Raw genomic sequence first — 21979 nt, forward strand, 5'->3', positions numbered from 1 at the left:
TTTGTATTTTTGCGCTGAAAGAAAGTTATGTATATTGTACAATCTAGATAAGTTGATTTTTTTTATTACATGAATTTTGCTTTAATAAGATTGGGATATAAATAATATCACGACTTAAATAATAACAATGAAAAATTCTACCATCTTTTAGAAAAACTTGGTTAGGATCGCATTATTGTAACGAACGGATATACATATGGCTTATGAAAGAAATCAATAAGTTTCAAGAGTGTTTATCTTCTTATCTTTCTATAACTCACGTGTTCTTCCACAATGTAACAAGTATTAGTGTACTCGTTATAAAACAATCTCTTATAAATACAAGACATGATAGTACAACATCACATTTGGTCGAATCAAGAGATAGTCAAATTTATAAAATTAATTCTCAACAATGAAAACGGTTGTTTATCTCTTTTTAGTAGGAGTTTGTAATGGCTTTCTTTTTAATCTGAATACACATGGTGGATCAAATACAATTACTGCAAAAACAGGTAAAAATTAGATTTCTAGGTTTATAAAACCAAGCATATAATAATTTTAAAACACATTGAAAGGAATAGACGCGTAATGATCGTTTCTTAATTGACAATCTCTAGAAATTATATGTAATGAATTAAATGATAGAAGATGCGCTATAATTGTTAAACAAAACGCCAGAATACTACGAAAATGACGCCTCTACGATACAACATGCAAGGTTTGTTTTACAGTATCAATCAAATATAAAATCATCACTTTTAAACCATTTACAAAATAATGACTTACATCAAAAGGAATTTATTTTAGAAAATGCAAGGATGAAAACACATTACTTCTTGTCATTGACAAACGACATAGTACTTTGCAAAAATGCAAGTAACATGTCCATGTTAACAAATGGTTTTCGTACCTAACTGCTTTAATTTAGACAAAGAGTAATAGGTTCTTTTAAGACAGAGTTAAAAACTGCCCGAGATATTGAATCTTATAAAGTTGCACATGCTGTACCCTCCATTTCATGTCATTGGTGTGTCCAAAGATTCTTTTGGTATTTTGGATATTTATCTCATCTAGCAAAAATAATCACATTCAAAATAAAAGTCAAGAACACCCTCAATCAGACTATAACTTAATTTCACACTGCTGTAGGGGTAAATTCAGTAAATAAATATACGTCATCAGGGACCGCCCATTTGGGGGAGAGCTTTCTGTCTAAAAGTGAAGTCATGTGCTCTTCTGATTGGTAGATAATGTTTGTAATAAATATTTTATGGTAGATGGATCAAAGCTAGAGTTGAAAAAAAATAAAAAATAAATGCTGAATGTACTATTTTTCCCCTACAGGGTTGAAAAGAAATGGGGGTCAGTATCGGAAATTCAGTGCGAATCTACATTGTTTGTAAACAAGGCCATGTGAATGCCCAAAAATGCCGCATGACCCTATGTTTTTATTGTTGCAAAAGATAGAGCTACAGTTGTACTTTCATGAATGATATATGAAAGTTTTTAATTTCTAAAGGTAAATCAGGTATAAATTTATTTCCACACATAGATTAGCATTAAAGTCAATGGGAGATTTTTTACTGAATTTACCCCTGTAGTGTTAACATTGTTACAATAAGATCTACAATAATACATCTAGATTTACTGATCACATTGTTTCTATAGATAAAACTTATCTTGTTTTAACGGTCACATGGTAACAATGGACTAAGTTCACCCTAATAAAGTGATAACATAGTAATTGATGAGAATAATATCTTGTTGTTATTAACAAATGTTCATCAAAGTTAGAGCTCATTACCTTAAACGAAGCTTATACTGTTGTAACGATACCATAGGTTTAAAACATTGAGGATTCTGTTGTAACGATAACACGGTACTTTTTTTGTTTTTGTTTTTTTTTTTGTTTTGTTAAAACTGATCTGAATGTAGCGGTCAATGGTAAACATTAACTTAGTCAAATCTGTTTTACTGATTGCACTTATAATCGAACAGAATGCAGATAGATGAAGTTGACTATGTTTTATTAAAAAAAATCCATTGAAAGGTATATATACGTAGAGTTTTGCTTTACCATAACATTTCGAATATGCTGGGTTATTCACTTAATAGCGAACGGTTTCTTAATCAAGCGGTTCAATCTCTTAAAACAACGTAGATTCTTGAGCTATTCCAGCTTTTTTGGGAAAACATGCATTTGAATTATTTTCTGTATTGAAGGATTTTGGATAACTAATTTGTTTTACTTTTTGTTCAATAGATGTGCGATCTGAGTGTACTGACTGGGCACATAATGGTACATGTGATTTTTATGATTGTTTTGAACAAAGATTTCCATGTGGAAGTTCAGGTTATGCATTAGGATATGGTGGTAAATACTGCAGAAAATTTCAACAGCCTCAGTTCAGAAGTTTATTTAATGCTGCAGTAAGTTTTTTTTATTGATTTGATTATACCAATCATTTGTACCTGCCGACGTCACAGATGACTGTCAAGTTATTTAGTTGATTATTGCATATTTGTGTCAAGGGGAAAATGTTTCCCTCTATGTTTTTTGTTCCTTGTTATCATAGAAACAACATCGAGATTTTAGAGTTGGAAAGAAAAAAATCAAACCAACTATTTTTCCTATTACGTTTTGGGCACAAACATTTTTAACTTTTCGACAATGCAAGTATATAATTGCTGCAATATGATGTTGCTACTCAAACGTTGATTTACTTTAATTCCAAACAGTTATCCATATATTATAGAATATTTATCTGCATTGCTTAAAAACAGACCGCCAAAAGGACATGAAAACAAATGGTAACGTAAACAGCAATTTTGACAATTGATATTACTGTGCGCGTTGTATATCAATAAAGAATTAACTAGCTGTATAAACCTGTTATTTGAGTTATTGCAGAATGAAAGAAGTAAACTCTATTTTCAAATTTCTTTGCATGTGATTCTTTTTTACATTGCTGATTTGTAAATAGTTTAAAAAAATATCATCGGTCCAATTGCCTGATACAGGCTCTGATATCGTTTTCTAATGACATCTTTTGGGTTATACAAAATTATATACTTGCTTGATCTGAAACTAACAAGCCGTTTATAAACTGTATGGACAGAGTAGTATTCAACTTAAACAAATTCATTTGTTTTTTTTTTTGGCTGCTAAAGATAAAAAAATATTTAATGGAAAAAAATCCCAAGTTTCAAAAAATGCCGATATAAATTTTATCAAATTAGAGCGGTAACGAGTAACCTTTTTTTTTTTTTTTTAAAGGGAGTTGCAAAATATACAAACTTACAGTTGAATTGAAAATTGAAAAGCATAAAGATTGTTAAATTGAATAAGAAGATGATAAAATTAAGCGGTTTATACAAAACATAGGCTTTCGAAAATAAAGTATGTATAAATTTAAAAAGACTGTCTATAAAAAATCTTTTATTCAAAATCCTCAAGTCAATAATTGATTTTCATATATAACAAATATTTTGATTGTTATAGGGTCAAGTTTTTCTCGACAAGATGTCAAAATGTGAAATGGACGCAGTTTTACCATTTTACGAACAGCAATCCATTACCTGCTCTACAGAATACGACATGGTTTTTAAACATCAGGTAAGTTATATATGATCAAGGATTATCAATTTGCCAACCACGTTTCTTGTTGAAGCTTCAAAAAGAAAGGTTCTAATAATTGCTATCCAACCACTGCTCTTTATTAAGCTTACTGAAGGTTTCTTTCCAGCAACTTCTGTTGATTAAGCATCCTCGAGAATATTCGTATACAAGTTTGGAAGAAATTTAATTTTGCCTTGCTAATATTCGTGTTAAGTTTTGTAACAATTATAAAAAAAGAAGTCCAGTTGAAACAAACTTGAATATATGTCATAACAAACACACATGTATATAAAGTAAAAATGATTACTAATGAAACAACTGTCCACCATATACCAAAATATCATATAAAACAAAAGAACACCTTCACATGACAAGGCTTTAACACTTTTTCGATTTAGGTTGCTCGTCTGTAAATATAGACCATGCAATTTCCCAAAGAAACTCCTTTTACGGCTTAAACTGTACTACTTTTACCTTTACGTTTCGTAAAAAAATATATCCTGGTTGGAAAGTTCATCAGTACTACTATTTTGCAAAGGTCAAAATAAAGGCCTGTGCGGCATATTTTCAACATGCATATGCTCCGACCTTCGTAGAGTTTAAACTTCTACTTAAAGTCTTTACTACCTCTAATGTCACTTTTTGTCTTCCTCATAACTGCTAATTATGTCGTTTTATACTGGTTACGTTCCCAAATTATATCTTAACGAGATGAAACAGATATCCTATCTGGGAACCAGTAGATAAAAAACCCCAAAAAACTAGGAATCTAAAATATCTCGTGGTTTTACAAGAGCTGTATTTACATAGTGCAACCTGTACATGGTGAATGTTATCACAGAAAATATATCATATGTCTTTGCATTCATAATCAGAACTGCAAACATTTGAAAATACGTGAAAAATGAAATACAAATAGATAATCAATATATGATTTTTTCAGGAGGACTGTTACATTCAAAGTGGTTACTGTGATGTCGTTTTGGATAATTTTGATGGGTTTTTAAAAACCTTCGATAAAGCAGACTTTTTAAATTTTAAGTAAGTTGAATATTATTTGATAGGTAAATCAATTACAGAAATCAAAAGAATGAACATATACCGAACGATTTTTGTATATATAGATGAGATATTGTAGAACAAAATGTTTGACAAAGTTTACATGGAAGGTCGCGTGCATAGGTTTAACATCTCTGTCGAGATCCAAATCCCATTTTTAATGTTGATCGAACAACAACAATAGGTATATAAACTCATACAATTAAAACCAGAAAAAACTAGTATAAGTTTAAGGTGACGAAAGATAACAAACAAAACAAGACGAAAGTAGCCAAAACCATACATCGTTTTTGAATAATTCTCTTATAGTGACTGCTGGCAAGTTCAAAGTTTTAACATGCTTATATCCAGTCATGCCTCGATATACTAAAACATCGATAACTTTAATTCAAACAAAATTTTATACAGCAACGTTTAATGTATAGCAAATTAATGTACATTATTTCTATTGCAGATTAATCAATCAGGTGTTGAATGCTGCTAAACGTTGTCATGTAGATATATCACAGGCAATCATTTCTAAATACCTCGGCAAATAGTAGTTTGGAAGGAGGAGTAAACAAAGACAAAAAGTATTGAACTAAATTGAAATCAATATACTTATACTTAAAATATTTGGCCGTGTTATTATATAATTGTATCTGTTTGTAGTAAATTGTTTTTGTTTGTTTGTTTAATTGACAATTTGAAAGTGCAGTGCTGTCATTATAATTTCCAATGAATTGCATTTTAATCCATATCATAATGAATCATTTAATTTCATAATAAATTCACACAGTTGTTATCCATTCGTTCGAGCTGTAGGTTTTTGTCATTCAATTATGTTCTTTCCTTGTTGAATTTTCCTCGGAGTTCAGTATTTTTGGGATTTTACTGCTAGCAAATATTATTCCTTCGTTGAACATAAAAATAACAGAATATGACGTAGCATAAATGTCACAGGATATACAGTGACTTCTCTGCTAGGATTTATATTCTATAATCCAAAATCGTAGAGAATATAAACTCTCAGCCTGGAATGTTAAATTTTTTATCCTGTCTGAAAAGCATCTATTAAAAAAATTATGTCCCCAATTGGTTAGGTTCTATTGACCGAATTCGGACGAAAATGACAGTTATTTGATTCACTATTATTTATTGTCATAAATCTCGTTGTTTAATTGTGCTTTAGTCAGTTTTTGTATTATTGCCTTCTATGTTTGCCTATTAGTATGTGCTTTGTCTATAGAATTCTGTATGCCATTTTGTAATTCTTTGTTGTCATAGTTGTTTGAATTTATAAATGTTTTAGTAATCCGGATTATAGGACAATATTGACTGCTGTACCCCTATTGTTGTCATTTGTATGAATTATGTCTGTTTGTTTTACTCACACTTAGTTGAGTAAGAGGTTGAGGTAACTAGAAAACTAGGTTTGACACACTAACTTGTATATAATTAAGTCTGTACCAAGTTAGGAATATGACTTTGTTTTCCATTCGTTTGATGTGTTTAAGCTTTTGATTATGCCATTTGATAAAAGACTTTCCATATTGTAATTTCAGATTTAATCATATATGGTGAATGTATTGTAAAACAATTTGAATTATTCACAACTCTTGAACTGGGCTATACAAAACCATCAATTCAACCAATATGCATCATGCAACTTTGTTTAAATTATATACACTTTTTGAGAGAGAGAGAGAGAGAGAGAGAGAGAGAGAGAGAGAGAGAGAGAGAGAGAGTACCAATTTCATTGTTTTTCTTAACGTTAATGTATGAAATTGAACTGTATCTATTTTCACATGTTACATGTAACAGGGTTAAGTGGTTTGGTACTGTCGGATTTGTTACTCAGCATATTGTCATCAGTGAAATCATTTTAGACATTTTCATTTAATTAGGTAACTACAATGCTTTTTATATATGTACTCTTAACGTTTTGGACAATCAAATCATAGCAGCAATTAAATGTTAATGTGTCAAAAACCAGATAAAAATGGGATACTTATCATAAAACAATGAACTATTATACTAAATATAGCTTATGAATACCTGAAAATGTCAAATGTCTGTATAAATTCCTCAAATCAATATAATTTTAGTTAGAATAGAATTAATTCAATAAAATTAGGCTGGAGATTGACATTCAAATGTCGACAAAAAATGATAAAATCCTATATGTTTGCGAACAAATTTTCCGTAAACAAATAAACTTAAATAAATATGCAAATAAAAATGTGTCATAAAAGTTGAAATGGCATTTTTAAATCGATGTTCTGGTTTTCAAAATAAGATTTTTCAAGCTATTATACTTTAACTGTCCATTTTTATCTTATGTTATTTTATAAAATCAATTATTTTAGGGTCTCTATGATACACGATGTTATATATATCTAGGCTACCAATACACAATGTTAATCATATATAGATATAGGAACATATAAAAATATTTAATGTAGATACAGTGTTTGAGTTTATAAATGAAGAGGACTTTCTCATTTTTCGACCACTAAAATATTGTTAGATATCTTGTCCTATAAAAGAGGGACGAAAGATACCAAAGGGACAGTCAAACTCAAAAATCCAAAACAACTGACAACGCCACGGTTAAAAACGAAAAAGACAGACAAACAACAGCACACAACATAGAAAACCAAACAATAAACAACACGAACCCCACCAAAAAACTAGGGGTGATCTCAGGTGCTCCGGAAGGGTAAGCAGATCCTGCTCCACATGTGGCACCCGTCGTGTTGCTTATGTGATAACAAATCCGGTAAATAGTCTAATTCGGTAGGTCACATTTATAAAAGGGAAGAGGATTGTAGTTACGACGTAAGGAACATGTCCGATATCATTTGTATAATTCCTCTTACTGAGCGGTAAATATGCTACATTATTGAGGTTTAACCCATATTCTTTTTATTATGTAGTCTGCTTTCACGTTTGTGTTGAGTTCTATTTTGTTGTAATTTCTAACTGTTTCTACTTTATATCTTTAATTGCAACAACATAATCTTTGTGCCAGTAAGTCTGTTTTGTTTTGAAACTAGAAACGTGAAATGTATCATTTGTACAAAAAAAGAGGGACGAAAATTACCAAAGGGACAGTCAAACTCATAAATCTAAAACAAACTGACAACGCCATGGCTAAAAATGAAAAAGACAAACAAACAACAGCACACACGACACAACATAGAAAACTAAAGAATAAACAACACGAATTCCACCAAAAACTAGGGGTGATCTCAGGTGCTCCGGAAGGGTAAGCAGATCCTGCTCCACATGCGGCACCCTTTGTGTTGCTTATGTGATAACAAATCCGGTAAATAGTCTAATTCGGTAGGTCACATTCAGGAAAGGGAAGGGGATTGTAGTTACGACGTAAGGAACATATCCGATATCATTTGTGATACGGTTATTCCATAACGGTCAACCAACTCGTGATGGCGTCCGTAAAATTTACGAAGGTATGATTTCAACTTCACCATTTGGAATTCTTGGTTTAATAGTTCCTTGTGAGCAGCAACCCTCTATCAAGAAAATCATGATAGGAAATGCAAGCACGGGAATATCGTATCAATTGGGAGATATATACCCCGTATGCAGGTGCTGCTGGAATGTTGCTACTTAGAAATGGAAAGTTCACAATTGGAAACCTGAAATCATCTCTTTTGTCGTAAAGTTTTGTTTTCAACCGGCCCTCATTGTCAATTTCTAGATGTAAGTCAAGATATGAGGCCGACTTAACTGTATCTGTAGTATCCTTTATCTCTAGCTCGATTGGATATATGCGTTCCACATAGTTAATGATAATTATTTATCTATATAGCGAAAAGTAGAGTTAAAGGATAGTGCTAACGTCCTCCGAACATAACAAATATGTTGTCAATCAAGAAATCAAGCATCATGATAATATCAGTTTGAGAGAATTTTTTGTTCGAATCAGAGTGATCCTTTACAAAGTAGGATTTATCCCTCCCTAAGACTAGATACTTGTATGAGTTGTATGATTTTAATCTGACCTGCGATCATGGAGTCATCTTGCCGATTAATAGCAATAACTTGGTGGAGAACAAAGTCGTTGTCTGATTTTATAAACGATTATCATAAAACATATCAACATTTACATTGAGCATTCACTGTTCATTGACGTCTTTGCAATATAACGTTAATAAAATTTGAAGTATAGTAATACTAAATAGAACCACATAAATGATAATCAAGATTTATACTATAGAATAGCAAAAAGTGATTCCTGAGGATTGTAAAATTAAGTTTGATGTGCTACTATAGAGTGACAAATTAGCAAACATATAAACCAAAATATATGTTTTTTGTTTGTTTTAAAAGTCCAACATTCATAAATATTAGCATAAAACACATTGTATTACAATATAGCTGCTTTTTTCCTAATACATTTATGGATTGTACAAAACTGATGAAAGTTTCAGTGGCTAACGCTAAAGTCACGCAACAGAACAAGAAAAAATACAAATTAAGTACAAAATGTATATGAAAGTCTGTACTTCGGTACTTGCAGCTATTCTTTTAGTACTTTTTGGTTATATAGTTCTTTGATTGTTCCGGTTTTTATACATTATTACTGATTTTTCAAATGTTTGGCTTTGGTCTGAGGAAGGCAAATTACAAAAAGCGCTTCGTATAAAGTGATGTTCTTTTTTTGTTCAATGTAATGTTTATAAACTTTTAACCTGTGTTAAGAAAATCTGTCATTTAGGAAAAAGATCAAAAGACTCGTATTAAAGTTTGAGAAAAAATCAGATGAAATCTAAAAATAGTGGCTGAATGGCCATTATGTTTACCAGATGTTGATGAAATATATGCTTTAAATTTTTACGAAATTCACCACAAGCTCGTATACTGAACATCGACCTGGTTTCATACCAGTGATACTTCTTCAAAATAATAAATATGAATGCGTTATTTTCCAACCTTTTTTTTCACTAAGTTTACATTGTGAACATTCTAACAGCTGTTTCTCATCTTTTGAGTCAGCCATTTCAGATATTTTTCTGAAAGTTTATTCCAAACACTTGTATTTGTTTAGTGTCATAAGAAAGGTTCTAACAGGTACTGTCCAACCACATCTTTTGCCTAATTCTTATCATGTATATTTTTATCTCTGATTGCTTACCACGTATCTTATTTAAGCTTGACAATAGCTGCTTTCAATCCTGGTACTTTTGATACCTATATTCAAACCACATCTTTTGACACATCAAAGTCTGTTTGGTTTTGAAACTAGCAATAAATATAATGCATTATTTGACTTCGCTGAACAAGCAGTATTCTTTTTAACCTTACCCGCGACCTGGTAGTCATCTTGACGTCAGTAATAGCAATAACTTGGTGGAGGTCAAAGTCTTTATCTTATTTCATGAACGATTATCCTAACAGAACATGTACATTGGCCATTTGCGGTTCTTTCACGTCGTTGAAATATTACGTGGATCAAATTTTGCAGCCAAATTTACCTTAGTAAAATGGTAGACAAGATCTACATGTATATTAAAGAATAGCAAAACTGTAACAAATTATTATACACATGAGAACACCATATACACATGATATACTATAACCATTTTGAATATAAAAATAAAGGCAACAGTAGTATACCGCTGTTTAAAACTCATAAATCCATGGACAAAAAACAAAATCGGGGTAACAAACCAAAACTGAGGGAAAAATCTGACATACATGAATATTAACATAAAAGCAATGTAATTCGTATATATCTACTTTCCTCTTATCAAACTTATAATTTGTGAAAAATGAGGAATGTTTTAGTAACTAACGTTATTGTCACGAATTTAGTTTATGAAAGACGTACTTCGGTACTGGCAGCTATTTGTTTTAGGTCCTGCTTGGTTAAAGAGTTCTTCATTTTTTTTTTTTTTTTTTTACATCATTTGCTTTTTAATATTTGGCTTTGGTCGTTCCTAATTAAGGCAAATCAAGAAACACGCGTCGAACGCATTCGATTTAAAACTTGCTGTATCCAGTTTTGTTCGCTGTAAGATTTTATAAAAAATCAGTTGACAAGGGAAAACAACAAAAGATTGGAATTCAAGTTCGAATAAAACTCAGATGAAAGCTAAAAATACTGGCAACATGGTAACATGAATATAACAATGAAGAAAAAAATAAAATAATTCTTGCAATCTTCAACAATAGAATAGTATATAATTGTCTACACAGTGTAAAAACATTTTGATATACGTGAACACATTACTATATGTCTTCTTTTTTCACAAACAAGAAAATGGCGAGACTAAAGTAGGTTTTGATATGCCAACCACCTGCTTGACAACCTAGATCAGCCATTTAGCAAAGGGTACAATACTGACAATATAATAAAAATCGTAAAAGACAAAGCATTTTTTAACTATGAAACTTGGAAAATGTTAGTTTAGCCATTGCAATAGCAACTTTAGAATAACACATTTAGTCTTAATCAAATGTACGCCAAAATTGAGCGAGAGTGGGAACATTGCCATGACACGTTTTTCTTTTTATGCGTGCATTGATTGTCATGCACATTTGCAGATATTAAAAATGTCAGAATAGGTCACAACTGGTGGAATTACAAATCAGACGACTTTTTTGGTATGGAAATATCAACATGTCGATGGACAATTGTGACCGAACGCATCGTATATAAATATATAAATATTTTATTAATCTTACAGACGGTCAAACTTGAAATTCTTTTTTTTAAACCATCTATAAAAGTGAAAAACATTACACAAATGGCAGATGTACATTTAATATGTTTCTTCGGTTATTGGATCCTTTTTTGGCATACATCATTCTAGTGTTGTTTAAGAACAAATTTTATCCATTTTAGGCATGCATTCAAACGTATTTCGTCCACGTATTTACAAAAAATAATAATGATCAAGAAAAAGAAAAGAAAACTTGTGTGCTGACTTCAATGAGACTCAAACATAGCGACGAACAAAATAGTATGATAAATAGAAGAATAAAAAGCCCTTTCATCTTTAATAGTAGGCAAGTGTCAACGTTTTTTTGTAAAGAAAATTTTAACAAGAAAAGAAACATTCTTGGAATTAAAATGACTTTTCTAGTTTGTAATTGTATAAATACTCATCACATGAGGCTATTTAAAAATGATAATGAAGCAAACCATCGAACACCTGCCTTTAACACCTTCATCTACACAATTAACAACAGTGTATGTTCGGATAGCACACTGACTTTTGAATTTTCACAAACAAGCACATGGCTTGATAGAAATTGATATGTCAACTATGACCTTTTAAATTATGATTAGTTAGATAACAAACGTTGTTTAACAAAACCAGCACTCAAAATAAGTACAGATTTTCTTTTATGTTATATGTTTCTTTCGTCTCCAATTTTGTAAACTGAATGTTGGCGACGCAAACAATAACACTTATGTCACACAATATAATAGTTTTACGAATGAAATATCGATTGGAAAAACTGTTTGATCAAGACAAAACAATGAAGTATTTGCAAATATTGCATCTTTTTTATGAGGCTGTTTAAATCAGCCCAACCAACAAAGCAAAATTTAAAAAAATGGAACAAACGAAATGTCACAAGCAAATTGATAAAACAAACAACTGAAAAACAAAAACAAAGTTAATATGGAATTTTGAAATTTTGATTTGCCACTTTTTATTTCAATGCCATCCATTTATTTATGCCTTTGAATAAATGTTAACTTGCATGATTGTAATATACAGCACAATTTGCAGATCAAACGAAGAAACCTTGCATTAACAGTGCATTCCAGGACACAGTATTATCATAGAATATTCTTAAAGACCCTTTTATTATAAGGATTAAACAAAGACATCTGAATACAACTTAACGTTGTGAAAATAGACTAAGATTAGTAAAGAATGCAGTAATACTATCTTCATGTATTCATTTTCTTGAGGCCATTCCACTAAAAGGCGCTGTTGTAGATTAATTTTTGTTTCAACAGTTAGATTAATCATATGGTAATCCAATTCTTCTTAAGTTTAGTTAGCCAAAATACACACATAAGTGGTATGTTGTTTAAACATTAAAACGAAAAACTTGTTATCACGTTTCCAAGATAATAATAACACAAAACAAGAACAAAACAAGAACTTACAAAAATACTCTTCTAAATTATGAAATTGTCTCTACATTATGTCAATCTCAATATCAGCATGAGTGTAGAAAAGTTTTAAAGTTTAACACAAACTATATTATATCTGTTACCAAAATTCATTTCATAAAAATAAAACCGATGTGAACATAAAAGAACACAACCAACAATGACCAGGTTCTGTAATTGAGACTAGCAAGGCTTATATTATATATAATTAATTCAGATATCAGTCTTCATTTTCAATTTAAAATTAAGGAGGTAGACCTAGGTTAAGGGAAATAACTCTTGAAATCATCAGTACGTTTATGTCAACCATTTTCAAAAATATATTCTATGCTTCTAGGTTACAAAGAATATTTTTAATCTGTTTCAGGTAAATGCTTAAAATACATTAACGAACTTGACTTTTACAAACGCTTAATTGGTTTAAAGAGTTATCTCCCTGAACCAAAGCCTACCCCCTTAAATAAAAAGAAGTTCAATAGAAATCATTTTAAATCATTTAAAAAAAAACACAATACTGTGCATGCTTGTACATATTGTATATCAGACAACATAGTACAAAGTAAAATCACAGTAATACTGAACTCAAAGGAAACTTCAAAACGCAAAGTCCCTAATCAAATGGCAAAATCAAAAGTTCAAAATAACAAACTAATGGATAACAAATGTCATATCCCTGACCATATAGTAGCAGATAGCAGCGTATAAAAAAATGTGCTACATCAAATAATACTTGCTGGTACTGTAAGTATTACAAAGTATAATACTAACCTGGAATTATTATGTTGTCGTAAAATAAAACTTCCTTTTATAAAACTATTTAAGCTATTGTTCGATTATTTAAAATATCAAGTTTATGTTAATATTAAAGATTGGGAATTCTGAAGAGATATTGTTTGAACATGCTTTTTAGTAACTAAGTTGTTGCCCATTCTGTACATAGTTGGCTCTGTATAAAGAAAATCCATTCAATATTTTAGAAAAATGAAGAAATAAAATCATTAAAAGTTTTATTTACATCAAGGTACCTTGTTGATCTTGTTTCTCAATAACATTATTTGGCATCAGCATTAACAGTAACTTGTCGGTGGTATTTTTTCTATTTCTTTTGGAAGTACGCAAATGTATAGTCAGTCACTCTGTCATTTTATGCCGTACATTGTTTTTTTTTTGCTTTCTTGTATACGTTTCTTATGTGTAATTTTGTCCTGTACTGTTTATAACTAAGTTATACGTTATCGTTAAAAAAAACACCACAGCCAATACTATATCAGACGACGTCATGATTTTATATTAACTGTATCTGTGTGTTTGATTCTATTAATTGCGAGCATTCAGTGATACCAAATGAACAGTAATTCAAGTATAGATAATAATTGTTCGTCCATTTTGAAATTTTATCAGCACACTGATCAAACATAAGTTGAGTGGCATAATTTAAAAATAAAAAGGCAAGGGCTGTTAGCCGCAGTTTAAATATCAATTAAGAGTATGCAAATAAAAGTAAAAAACAGATCCAGAAGCATTCTCTTAAACTAATAAAAGTAGCCTGACAAGATAAGCGTTTTCTGTCATGCATGTATCAACCGACATTTGAATCAACACTCAGTCTTAATGTCACAATTGAGGAAATGACACACTCAGTAAGTAAACAAGTCAGACAACTATTGTGCTAGTTCTGGAAACTATATCAGCTGCCCCAAAGTGGTTCTATTTATGTTTTAGTCACAATCCTTGTTTGTTGTTTTCTTTTCACCTGAGGTTTATTATATCTTGATGACATTGGTGTTGTTAGCGCATACTTCATATATATAACTGGGAATGCATATTTTCACACTGTCCAGAAAATTGGAGCAATTGGAAGTATAAGTCTTATGAAAGACAATATTGTTAAAGATAGTATATCCAAATGCCATTTTCAACTGTTGCGTGTCGTGAAATAGCTGTCAAATGCACGGATTATCACGCCTGTATATATATTTATCAAAATAAAAAGGACGAATATTTTCATAAACATTTTAATTTATTGAACATGGGTACATAAATAAGCTAAAATTGAACATGCGTACATAAAAAAAAGTTAAAATTGAACAGCATACATACAATTTACATACAAAACTAGCAATCACATACGTATCAAATAAAGACTTCTATATTGCTATATCATTTTCCTATGTTTTATTGTATATACACAAAGTACATGTATATCGTGTCCTATAATATTTATTCACAACAGTTTCAAATATTTGTATAAAATTTTACTTGTGTTTAGATCATGTTATAATTCATTATTTTTATTCTACTTGACACTCGAAATAGTATGTTAAATTTATTTTCATTTGACCAACCTTCTGGAATATATGATAATTCTTTGGCTCGTAAAATGTACATTAAAAATTATATGCCCTTTTATAATTATAATTTTTCCCAATTTTTAACGAAAGCCTGTAACGTTTTGCAGATGAAAACACCAATTCAATTTGAATAGACTTCAAGTTTACGAAAACTTTAATCATATATAAAATATATCTTATTTAAATAATTTTCCAAATAAACCCATTAGAAAAATATAATTAAAGATGTGAGACGAAAAATATAAAAACAAATAGATGCTTAATATCATTTAATCCACTGTTTTACAACTAGTTATTTATATTTCTCTAATCTTCGGCAATTTATCGCTTTCTGCACCCATTGTATAAAAAAAAATAATCAACGTGTTGTTGCATTTGATCTCAGTTCTTCATTGGTTAAAATCCGGTTATGACGTCGAATTTACTTGTTTTCCTCTGAATTTCCTATTTTGACGGCATAAAAAAGGCGACCATGCCTGATGACGTCACATAGAAAGAACACATCTTTTTGCAGATCAGTCGTAAAGAAGGAATAAGTTTACCTGCGTATTGTTTGAAAATCATTAGAGAAACAGATTCCACCACCAAATCTCGTGTAATACGATATTTATCCACTCTCGACAGTTTAATTTTAAATATTTAAAACGCTCGGCGAGCATCGCGTTTTAAATTTGAAAATTTAACTGTCTCGAGTGGATAAATTTCGTATCACACTCAATGCAGTGGTAGAATCTATATTTATACACAATTATAGTAAATTGATAAAAAGTATGTATAAAAATTACACACAAACAATTTTAAAAAATATGATTTTAAGTCTAGCAACTCAAGAGTTATTTTTCTTCTCGACTGAAATTGTCTTTATTCACTTATATTACTATGCCACAAGCATGACAAAAGAAATAAGTTCCTCCAGATTTTCATCCACAAGTTGTATTACTTTTTGAAGACTGTTTTGTTTTATGTAGTCACTAGCATCCATGCCGTGAATATCTTTTATATTAAGTTTAGCTCTCTGCTTCAAAAGAAATTTTATAAACTTTAGTCTATCTTCTTCATTGGAACTGGAATAGTTTTTACAAAGAACAGTTATTGGTGTTGCATGATCAATGTTCTTGCAATTGACGGACAGTTTTCCTAAAATTAAAATTTTCGCAAGTTTATATCTCCCATTGTCCATTGCTGTAAACAACATTTCCAAATCCTCTGAATATTGCTTTCGTTTTAGTGCCTTCACCTCCTTCCTTTTTCTAAAATATTTCTTAGGCATGTCGAAAGTCATCATTGATATGTGCGAATTGTGAAAGCAAGTTATCAATTTGTGTTCATCGTTCGACTTTTATCTATGTATCAGCAACCAATCAAAACCTGTAATTCAAGAACAACCAAGGTGTCAAAATAAGGTATGTTTACTTTGTAACACACTCACACCTTCTGGTCCAATAGACAAGTTTAAAATTTGCATCAATTTAATCGAACCATTTTTCATTTAAAAAAGTCAGTTATTCATCGAAAAATAAAAACATTAAAGAAGCAATTTTGCTAACTTTCTATGCATTTAAATTTTTGCGTCCATTGGAAAGTGCCAAAAATAAAAATCAGAAATTGAATATATGTTTCACTGTGATTCTATGTTTCTACAAAATTTATCACTTCATATTATTGAAATTCTCTAAAAAGGTATATTCGGCAAATTTCATTTTAATATTTGAGTAAAGAAGGATGTGTAATCACTTCTTTTCTGGTACAGTTCGAAAATACGGCTAATCATAAACTTTACCAACCTTCTGAACAAGAGTTTAGGAAATCTATTCCATTCATTAATAATTGCCTTTCTTATATTGCCAAGATTTTGCAAAGGTTGATCTTTGTGATTTCGATTCCTGCCAATGGCATCACAGACATGTTCGATACGGTTCATGTCTGGAGACATGGAGGACCAAAAGAAAGTGTAACAATCCTTGCCCTGTGTAGTTAGTATAGTCATCTATGTACAAGAGTCTTGACGCAGGTGGGTGATTATAGAAACGAAGGACTACAATGTTTATAAGCACCAAATCCCTGTATGTCTGTCTGTTCATGTTACACTGCAGAATATGCATATATAACGGAGCAAGAGTAAATAGCCTTATCACAAATAGTAACCGGGTCTTCCGGACCTTGCTCATCTTTTACAGTTTTGAGTGTCAATACGAAAAGTGTGACAATGACAGTGTGATAAACATTGAAATTGAAATCATCATCTAGTGTTCCTACTGGCATTTGACAAATGAATTGCTTGCCAACGTTCAGCCAAACACACACACATAAATATATAGTTTGACCTGCTAGTCAGATGCGTTTTGTTCAGATTTATTTTTTTTTACTTTTTCATATATGATTTTTTACTTGTTCAGATATAATTTTTTACTCTTTTAGAAAATGGTGTTTGTGTTGTATATAGACCCCTGAACAACGAAATTTATTTGACATGCACACGAATTAAATAGGATGTACTCAAAAAAGGTTACAATAAAGTATCTCTCTGTATAAGATTTAAATGAATGCCTGTCTAATTGTGGCATTTGGAGAAGACGTTACTAAGTTGTAAAACTTGTGTCTTAACCATTTGTCATTTTGAACAATAAAATATGTTTAAACTGAAGTATCTCCTATCAACAAAATTTTGACTGTTTTTGTTTTATTTTTAGATTAACGTAACAGAAATAAAATATGGCTGAAATCGACACCATCTATTTACTAGTTATATGGCATGTTTCATATTACCTGAATTAACTCCCCTTTTCTTATATTTCAACATTAACAATGATTGAGACTATTTGATTGTTTGGACCATCGGTCAGATCATTTTGAGATGTTATTTTGTTATTTTGTCATAAAGTAATGTCTTTAATGTGTACATGTAGATAATATATTCCAGACATGTCTGAAAACAAATGTCGTAAAATGTCATGAGACGGTGGTTACCATTTTCAATGTTATTAAACTTATACTAATAATTTGGGCAACATATCTATTATTTGGAATAAGAAACTAAATATACTTTAGGTTGTTTACATGGTAAATTTATCATTAAGAATTATAGAACGTTGAAACGAGAGAACACTCATTGTTTTGTTATTCGCAATCATTACTTTATATGATGCTCTAACTAATACTAACAAATATAGATTTAGGACAAACTGTCTTAAACTTAAAATAGTTAAAAGCAAATGTATTTTTTTTAACAGAAAGATGACAGAAATTAGTTAATGCTCAATGTGATCAGTGTTAATGGACTCCCATTTTATGTGTTTTAAAAAGTTATCACTAATCAATGCTTTTCTTTACACGCATCCATCTTGATGAAAGGAAATGTGTTATCAAGTTTTTAAACAAAAAACAATGTCATGCTATGTCCCCAAAATCGTCCTTTTTCAAGACAGTTATTGTAAACCATTTATATAAGTGAAGGTGAAAAGGCAGGATAAAAATCATTTGGCTCAGGACATTTCTATTTGAACACCAGTAATGGTTTTTTAACAGGAAAATGTAATGATGTCTTATGGATGAACAATGCGCGTCAAAATCATATACAAATAATATAAGAATTTCTGCCATATGAAAAAAGAACATAAAACACAAAATGTCATGACGATAATTTACTTGCACATTTTTCATCCAAACTAAATTTCAAATATCGATTCATATTTCTCTTATTATCAAGAGCGTTTCTTCTTTTAACATTTAAAACGATACTGTGAATATAAACAACTACTAAACTGTGAAGCCAAACTGTAAATCGTGCTGCGTCTATAGATATATTATAAACATGTCTGATGTATCAACTGAAAAGTCTAAACAAGTCGTCCCCAATCTTGATCAAATGTAAAAGTCAGAAAGTTTCAATAATTCTTAAACAGTTTTAACCCATTTACCTTCTATACTTCACCTGCTTTAATAGGTAAAGGAAGATGTGGTATGAGTGCCGATGAGACAACTCTTCATCAAAGTCACAATTTATGAAAGTAAACAATTATAGGTCAAGGTACGAATTTCAATACGGAGCTTTGGCTCATACCGAACAACAAGCTATAAAGGGATCCAAAATTACAAGTGTAAAACTATTCAAACGAGAAAACAAACGGTCTAATCTATATAAAAACGAGAAACGAGTTAATGTCTGATAAAATACTCGACCAAATGTCTGAACTGTATCAAAATATATTTATTAAAAGTTTATGTAGTTCATTTTTTTTCTATTCAATGCTTATAGGTTAATGATTTTATATTTGAAACTTTACTGACAGTATCTACGCCATGAATAATAAAAACCGAAACAAGTAAAGAATAAATGTAGCACTCATGTGACATAGATTTTCCCTTACGAAACAATTTACGTTAACAGTTGGCCGTTTTTTGTTTCCTAGTTTTAGACCAACCTTGAACATTAAATGTTTGCAAATTTGCACACGAATTTTATCACACCTTTTCAAAGGTCATCGAAATGAGAAAGGGCTTTCTTTACACAGTTGAAAAATAGGCATTCAGATCCGAACGAGCGTCAATATAAAAAAACTGAAACTATGTCGTGAATAGAAATGATAATGTTAGAAATGACGATCGAATGTCCCACCTAATAAGCACTACCATTTGCACCAATGCTAGGTGCTGATATAGATTGCCTTTACAGCTAATTTCCTAATGCATGTAAATGAAGACTTTGGTTAGCTTGCTTGCTTTGTTCGTATATTGTTCAATTATATTGGGATAACGTCCAACAAAATTTAAATATAATATATACGGGTTTAATCATGCCTATATATATTGTTTGAAGACGTCAATCTTAATTACAAAGCTTGAATTAACATTAAAACAAACAAAGAGAACAAGCCAACCAAATTTTAACTGTACAAGCATTAGGAAATTAGCTGTAACCAGCTTTATGACATCTTAAAAAGTCACATATTTCAGTTAAGTATAACTTCACATTTTGAAGAACCAAGTCATCTTTAGAGTGCTGGTTTATTGTTCAGGAAGATAATTGTATTAAAATAGATATCAAAATCAGAATTTTCTCAAGAGGCGAAAGCTACCATATAGAAATTCAAACTAAGATGTCGAAAATAAACTGATATCGGCGTTGTAAATAAAAGGACAAAGATAAAAAGACAAAAATGTGTACAAAATAAAACATTTTAAACTAATAACTGAGAAACACAAACCCCAAATAAAAACTAAGGATTATCTCAGGTGCTCGGGATGGGTAGTCAGATTCTGCTCCACATGTGGAAACCGTTGTCATAATTATAATGTTCTACTAGGGAATATAATAACAATTGGCCATTTCTCGACTTATTAAACTTTAGATCTCGTCATGTGGGTACTCATGTAGGTATGAAACAGACGCTTATTGAATTATTAAATTTGAATGAAAAGTTACTTGATCATTTAAAAAAGTCTCACTTCAGATTATTTATAGGCTTCGGAAAGAGTTACAGAAATACAAGTTAGCTTTTATTTTCCCTACTAAAAAAAACCCCAGAATTTGTCTAACATTGGATCAACAATACATATTTCAATCTTTAAATTACTATTTTGATCATTCAACATGTTTCACCAGAGTTTTTACAAATTCTAACTATTTAATATACTTTGTAGCGACCATGTACATAATATGTAAAGGTAAAAGACCTTTTAAACAGTGAAGTCCCTAAATGGCTATTTCAATTCTGGAAACCCCTAGACTATATGAATCTGTGTATATCATCATTGAACTGACACTGGTATGCAATATACATACAAATAAGTCTCAGCTGATTTAAATCTCAGCTTTCTAAAGAAAATAGAGATTTGGATCGAATATAGTGAAATTATGGATCTTTTATAGATCGCAGTGCACTGAAATATATGTCAGTTATAAATAGTTGAATGCAATTATGACATATATAAAGTTAAAATGACTTTATACATATGTTTATATATTATTAAATAACATCGAAATAACAGAGAAGGGAAACATTAGAAAAAAGTGTATATTTTACAAATTACACTTGTAGCCTTCGACAATTAAAAATATAAAATATGCAGGATAATGAATAAAAAAGTATAGTTTACTGATAAACATCAAGACCAAAATATAAAACATATGCAGTTTTATGTACAATGTTTGGTTCAAGCCTTATCATGACAACACAGCATACAAATATATCATGACGTTAAACAACAATACAACAATCTAAGATTTTTTTCCAATTCGAACTATTCTGCAATGTTTGCATTAATAATACACCATCTATTCTTGAGGGTAAATGAAAACATGACATACAACATTTGTCAGAATGGTATGTATCCATAAACAAGCATTTGTTATGCTCGAATCTCATTACATCATATGTCTGCCACTTAAAGAAGTTCCTCAATAGTTTTTTGTATGAAGTCAAATTTGAGGGACAATGAAGTAGGGAACATTTAGTGTTTGTATAAAAGAAAATATACTTATATAAAACTGGATATCACAAAAATCCTAATTTTCACAAGTTTGAATATTTATCTTTTAGATGAAACTTATAAAGAAATAAACGTTTCTCAAAATAAAAACCATAAACTCAGGTCATCTTTATACCCATATAGAAACGATACAGGCACATGTTAGATAATCGAAACTTTATGAATTGTACCTGGTATTTGATAAAGTCTCACTTCATAATATATTTATCCGCTACAAAACATTTCACAGTACTATTTTTAACGTTTTGTCACGAACAAAATGTACCATAAAAACACGATGACATGATAGCTATCAAACAGAGATGAAAGTACAAAAATGTAAACTTTTCGTTT

At 30.4% G+C, this 21979-nt stretch overlaps 1 protein-coding gene across 1 annotated transcript; it reads left to right on the forward strand.

The window, feature by feature from the left end:
- Window positions 1-329: 329 nt before the first annotated feature.
- On the forward strand, window positions 330-5278 carry LOC143081696 (uncharacterized). Its single transcript, XM_076257437.1, has 5 exons — window positions 330-494; window positions 2246-2412; window positions 3485-3598; window positions 4545-4642; window positions 5115-5278. Exons 1-5 carry the CDS (start codon window positions 395-397, stop codon window positions 5197-5199), a joined length of 564 nt encoding a protein of 187 aa, XP_076113552.1. The 5' UTR covers window positions 330-394; the 3' UTR covers window positions 5200-5278.
- Window positions 5279-21979: the final 16701 nt, after the last annotated feature.

Source organism: Mytilus galloprovincialis, chromosome 7, assembly GCF_965363235.1.
Source record: "Mytilus galloprovincialis chromosome 7, xbMytGall1.hap1.1, whole genome shotgun sequence".
NCBI lineage: Eukaryota > Metazoa > Mollusca > Bivalvia > Mytilida > Mytilidae > Mytilus > Mytilus galloprovincialis.

Excerpts from the sequence above, each read along its gene's own strand:
- LOC143081696 (XM_076257437.1), top strand. The coding sequence starts at position 395 with ATGAAAACGGTTGTTTATCTCTTTTTAGTAGGAGTTTGTAATGGCTTT. Across the intron at positions 495-2,245 it reads TACAATTACTGCAAAAACAG|ATGTGCGATCTGAGTGTACT; the intron begins GTAAAAATTAGA and ends TTTGTTCAATAG. Across the intron at positions 4,643-5,114 it reads GCAGACTTTTTAAATTTTAA|ATTAATCAATCAGGTGTTGA; the intron begins GTAAGTTGAATA and ends TTTCTATTGCAG.